This window comes from Plasmodium gallinaceum (assembly GCF_900005855.1).
Source record: "Plasmodium gallinaceum strain 8A genome assembly, contig: PGAL8A_v1_94, whole genome shotgun sequence".
Lineage (NCBI taxonomy): Eukaryota > Apicomplexa > Aconoidasida > Haemosporida > Plasmodiidae > Plasmodium > Plasmodium gallinaceum.
In genome coordinates, this window is record NW_021628259.1 from 141,531 (window position 1) to 147,792 (window position 6,262).

The 6,262-nt window shown below is 16.7% G+C and overlaps 1 protein-coding gene across 1 annotated transcript, besides 1 other annotated feature; it reads right to left on the minus strand.

Moving 5' to 3' along the window:
• Positions 1 to 691: 691 nt before the first annotated feature.
• On the minus strand, positions 692 to 1,233 carry PGAL8A_00327300 (fam-g protein; the record flags this gene model as incomplete). The annotated part of the gene is made up of 2 exons (XM_028672298.1): positions 692 to 1,027; positions 1,159 to 1,233. 2 exons carry the CDS (start codon positions 1,231 to 1,233, stop codon positions 692 to 694), a joined length of 411 nt encoding a protein of 136 aa, XP_028528865.1.
• A 3,401-nt stretch (positions 1,234 to 4,634) lies between these two features.
• Positions 4,635 to 5,042: a repeat region.
• Positions 5,043 to 6,262: the final 1,220 nt, after the last annotated feature.

Sequence of the window (6,262 nt, forward strand, 5' to 3'; positions counted from 1 at the left end):
AATGAATAGAAAAATTAGTGAAGATAATGCAGAATTTTATCTACTGATTTAATGAATTTAAATATAACTTTAATGATATAAACCAATAAACTGTAAATTATGTGGCTCATTGAGAATTTATTTTTTTTTAATAAAAATCCTATATTTTTATTGAGGACATAAATTTTCATTGATCATTAATTTATATTTACAAAATATTCCATTATATAACTTTAATGAATAATTTTCAGTTATTCATGTTTACTTTTTTTTAAAAGAGCAAAAAAAAATTTAAATTATATTAGTATCACTAAAAACGAAAATTTCACTATCAAAAATATTTAATTTTCTCATGAAAATGTTTCTTTCTAAAAATTTTTTCTCTTTCTATAATTTTATTTTATTTTTTAAATAAAATAAAATGTATTTCTAAAAAAAAATGTAAAGCAAAATATTGATTTTTCTTAAACTATCACTTGTGCATGGTTAATTAAGCTTTTTTTTTCAATTATTTATTTTTATTTTCTTAAGGATTATGAAAGTTTATTTTTAATAAATTTTTTAGTTTTTATTTTTTAATTTCTCTTTTTTATTTTACTTTTTCCTGTTCTTTATATTTACATAAAAATTTATCATAATATAAGCGAATATTTTATAAAATTATATCAATTATTTTTTTTTTACCAGCTATATTATTATTTTAGTAAATCAGTTAAAGTGGCTCAAGATACTTCGTATATGAATTATTGCTCCTATAAAAACTCAACATTTGTTCTTTACATTTACTACAAATTTCATTTGTTTCTATAAAAAACAGTTCACACATTAATAGATAAATAGCACTATAATACACACTATACATGTTCTTCAAATTAATCAGCTTTTCATTCTTGTTATCTTTTTCACCATATTGATAATGTTCTTTACGTTCTATAATATGTGTTTGATTTTTCTCCAATATATTACCCTCAGCTAATAATCTTTTATCTTTTAACTTGTTATTTATTAGTAATGTATCTTTATCAATAAAGGACCTACAGGAATCATACTATGAGATAATATAATAATTGTTTAAATTTTTTTTTTTACTGTCAAAGTAATAAATTAAATAAAATTTTAGAAATTATTAGAAACAAAATATATCTATATATATTTTTTTTTATATGAATATTAAATTACGTTGTAAAAGCAATGAAATATCCAAGTTAAAATAAGAAATGTAAAAATCTTTAAACATAAAGTAAATGCTTTCATTTCAATACTATTATAATATAATAATAAAGTAAGAGTTATTAATCCACTTACAAAATTGTTTTTATTTCCACTAATGCTAAGTTAGATATTTGTAATATTACTTTATATGATATTAGAATCTTTGTAAATTATTTAAGTTTTTAAGGTAATAAATAATTTTTTACATGAAATACAATTCCTAATTTTTCAGAATTATGCATAATATTACATTTACTTTATGCAAGATTAATATTGTTAATTTTTCAAAAAATAAAATAAATAAGAATGTATGTTTGTAAGTTAAAAAAAAGCGCAAAAGTATGTAAAGTTATTTTAAAAATGTTTCATTAAAATTATATTTATCCTTAAAATAGATAAAAATAATTATTTATTGTTAATTTGAAACAAATTAAAATTGTAAATGTTATATATTTAATGTCAACAAACTTTTTTTATTTTTTTTTTTTTTTTTTTGGTTTAATATTAATTTTTTTCATTAAATCTCGTTAAACTTCAATCTTTTTTATATTTAGTATTTATGATTTATAGATATAAATTTAGAAATATTAGAGATATTATATCTCCATCAAAAAATAAAAATCATTAAATTAGAAATTGTTCTATGCATGTGTTTTTCATGCAATATACTATATTTATTGTCATTTTTAATTTAATATGAAACTAATTTTAATTGTGTATATTTTTACTTTAAACATAACTATTTTGGTTTTTCTATTATACTTTTATTTATGTTAATGTTTTTTTTTATTTCAGTTATTAATATATGTTAATACATTATATATAAATATATATTTATTTTTTGTTATTATAATTATTTTTTAAAAAAAATTTGTTTTTCATTTATTTCACTCAATAAAAAAAATTTATGAAATGCAAAAATTCAAAAGAAAAAGGGAAAACATATATATTTTAAAGAAATTATAATTATATATCTTACAAAAAGCACTTTAAATAAATTAATCACAATTAAAAAAAAAAAAAAAAACTATTGTTTTAATAATATATATATAGTAAAAAGCATGTTTCAAAAAACGATTGATTATTTTTTTGCGAATTCACTCTTTTAATTAATCTAAAAACTATTAAGAATATTCTTTTTTATAGGAAACATATTGTAAAAATATATTTTTATGAATTTTCTTTTTTTGTAACTAATAATAACAAATATAAATTTTAAATTTAATAAAAATGTTATTTATTATACTAACTGTAATGATGTATTTTTTATTAAATACATCGTATTTTTTCCTATAAAATACAAGGTCATACATTTTTATTAGGATATAAAATGTATCAATAAATAAATATAGAGCAGAATTATAACATAACCTTTTGTATGTATATTTTCATAATCTTCTAATTAAATATAAAAAAAAAAATTATTTGTGCTTTTTTTTAGCCTTTATATGCTTAATTGATAATTTCTTATTATCATGAGAATGTATTTATTTTATTTTTTATTTTATTTTAGTTTTATATATTTATATTGCAACTTTTTTATATTCCCTTATCTTGTTATAAATTTTAGGTAACTCAATTATTGGCCCATAAATAGTATAATAAACTTATTTTTAGTAATATTTAAATAAATAAAATGAAAAAAAACATTTTTAATTGTTTGTATTAAAATTCAAGGAAATGTGCACACATAAACATGTAAACAAAGTACGTATATTAAAAAAAAAAAATATTTTCACTAAAAGTAAATACATTTAAAAAAACAGCTTGCTCTAAAAGTATATAAACTAAGATAAAAATGTTCATATATTCTTTTAATTTTTTTTTTTTGAAAAATTAAGAGTTTAATATAAAGTGTGATATAGTGTAAATTAAAAACAATAGTAAATAATTCACATATTTAATATTTGAAATAATTAATAAAAGTGAATAGTTTGATGAAAATAAAATAAGTGGAACTTTTTCTATATGCTTTTTATTAATTTATTTGTTCTACACTAGGAAGGTCACTGAACGAGCAACTTATAAATCACATATATAGTAACAAAGAGCTCATCAATTGTCCCTTTCAAATATTATTTTTTTCTTAAATATTCAAGTGCTATAAAACATCTTTATGAACATTAATGAAGAATTTTTTTAATAATTTTTATTTTTTTAATTTAATTCATAAGAATCTTTGATATATCATAAATAAAAAAGTATATGCATAAATACTACCGTTATAATATTTTAACTCTCTTTTTTCTTTAAAAAATAGTCTTAATTTTAATAGAAGTATGTTTTTATGATTTATATTTTTTTAATATAATATATATATGCAGTTCTCGTAACTAAAAATATGTAAAATATAAAAGTATCTTACATTTATACATACTGCTTCATTGTATTAAAATCTTTTAAATAATATATGTATTGAATATTTAAAAATTAAAATTATCCAAATAATAATCCACTAAATGTATAAATTACTGCATTTATTATAAGTAAGATAATGTTAAAAAAGAAAAAAAAACTTATTTATAATTATTATTTGGTAATTGTAACATTATTATATAAATAAATAAGGTAGTCAATAATATAACTATTAAAAAAAGATAAATCATACATAAATAATCATTTATATATACGTATTCTCATAGTTATTTTTATAAAAATAAATCATATATATTTCAATCTTAAAATAATGTATATGAAATAATCATACTAGTGTAAAAATAAAATATATAGCAATAGATAATAAATATATGGTTAGTAAAAGGCTTTAATAACTTTTTTGATGATGAAAAAATTAATTGCAATATGGAAAATATACATTTATCCATGCGCAAAAGCTAATTAAAAAAAATAAATAAAAAATAGTTAGTGATTTTTTATATATTTTTCTTAACATGAATTATTAATTATTTTTTTGAATTTGGAAAGATATGAATTTTGTGGAAAAAAATTTTTTAAATTTTTTTTTAATATATTTATCAGAGAAAATTTTCTATTTTTAAGAATTAAATTTTCGTTGTTTCTATTAATAATATAAGCATGTATTTTTATTATTTTCTTTTTTTTTTTGTTATTTCAAAGAATTGAGTTCTTAAACATTAATCGTTAGAAATAATAATTATATGTTTTGTACTTAAAAACTGATAATCAATGAGGATTTATGCTTTTAATAAAAATATATTGATTTTNTTTTTTTTTGTTATTTCAAAGAATTGAGTTCTTAAACATTAATCGTTAGAAATAATAATTATATGTTTTGTACTTAAAAACTGATAATCAATGAGGATTTATGCTTTTTATAAAAATATAGTGATTTTTACTAAAGTAAATAAATAATCAATGATGTAAATTGCATAAATATAGTTTCTGATTTATAGCATTGATGTGTTACTTAAATCAATAAAACTCTTAATAGTGATTCTACATTCTTTTTGTTAACTTGCTGGTTGATTTATTAAATGTCTATTCAATAACTTTTTTGTAATATTGAACAGATTAATAAAAAGTATGTAGAGTTTTCTATATTTATTTAAAGAATTTATATTTAGTTTTAATTCTAAAAACCAGTAAACTGTGTTTATATATTATATATTATTAATCAATTATTATTCCTAAGAGGCATTTATTTACTTTGGTAAAAATACTTATTTTTATTAAAAATTTATATCCTTGTTCATTATTAATTTTTAATTAATTTAATTTTACTTATAATGTTATGAATATTGTTTTGCAATTCAAGTCCATTGATTTTAACAAATATAATTAAATAATGAAATATCAATTAAATTATATAAATATTAAAAAATATAAAAATTTTATTATTATAAATATAAAATTTTCTTACATAAATTTAAACAAAATGTACTACAAGGAAATTTTTTAAACAATCTTTCGTTTTAATTCTTCGACGAAAAAAAATCATTTCAAAAAAATAAATGTATACATGTGTTTTAAATTTACTAAAATAGGACAAAAAAAAATTAACTTATTTTTTTTTCTTTTATCTCGTGCTTGAACGGCTGACTATTTATTTTCTATACAACAATCACTTTTTATTTTCCAAAAGATTAATGGTTCCTTTTGTTAAATACTAGATAAAAAAAAAAGAAATTGGTTAATTTTTTTTGTTTTTTTTCCTAAATTTAAATATATAAAAAAAAATCCATATTCATTTTTTAAAGTGATTTAATTAATAGAGGAAAAATAGAAGAAACGTTGTTCGATAAAAAGTTTCTTTGTAATGAATTTTCGTTCGAATTTTTATAAGTAAATTTTATGTCAAAAATAATAAAATTTTAATGTTCTGTATAATTCAAATAATTTATTTTGCATTGGGGTTAATTAATTTTTTTTTTAATGTAAGAGCAATGAACTTAAATTTCTAAATATTACTCATAATATTATAAGTATATGTAATTTAAATCGATAATTAATAAGGATTTAAATTTTTAATAAAAATACATGCTTTTTATTAAATTAATGTCTTTTAAGAACAATAAGTTGTCAATGAAATAAACTATATATAAAACAGTATACTGGTTTATAGCATTAAAATTAAATTTAAATTCATTAAACTAGTAAAGTTAACTTTACATGCTCTTTATTAATCTGTTCAGTATAATAGCAGAATGATTAATAAAAAGGATTATTAACCTTTTTGAGGATAAAATGTGATAGCTATATGGAAAATAAATAGCCTTACAGGCGTCAGATAAAAAAAAAAAAAAGGTTGAAAAGAAAAAAAGAAAAACAAAAAAAAAAATATATAAGTATTTTTTTTCTTTTTGACAAAAGAGTTTCTTTTGTATGGAATTTACATTATTAATTTTAAAGAGATAATTTAAGAAAAGAAGTATAATAAAATTTTCACGTGTTTACTATTTATATAATTTTATCTTGTATTATATTAATTGTGTACTTTTGTTAATTTTAATAAAATGTAATTAAGTGTTAAACATTATTTATAACATTATAATTAAAAATATATGTTTTTAAAAAAAAAAAAAAAAAAAAAAAAAAAAAAAAAAAAAGTTAAAATGGATGAATTAGAGATAGCAATATTATGCTTGTATGG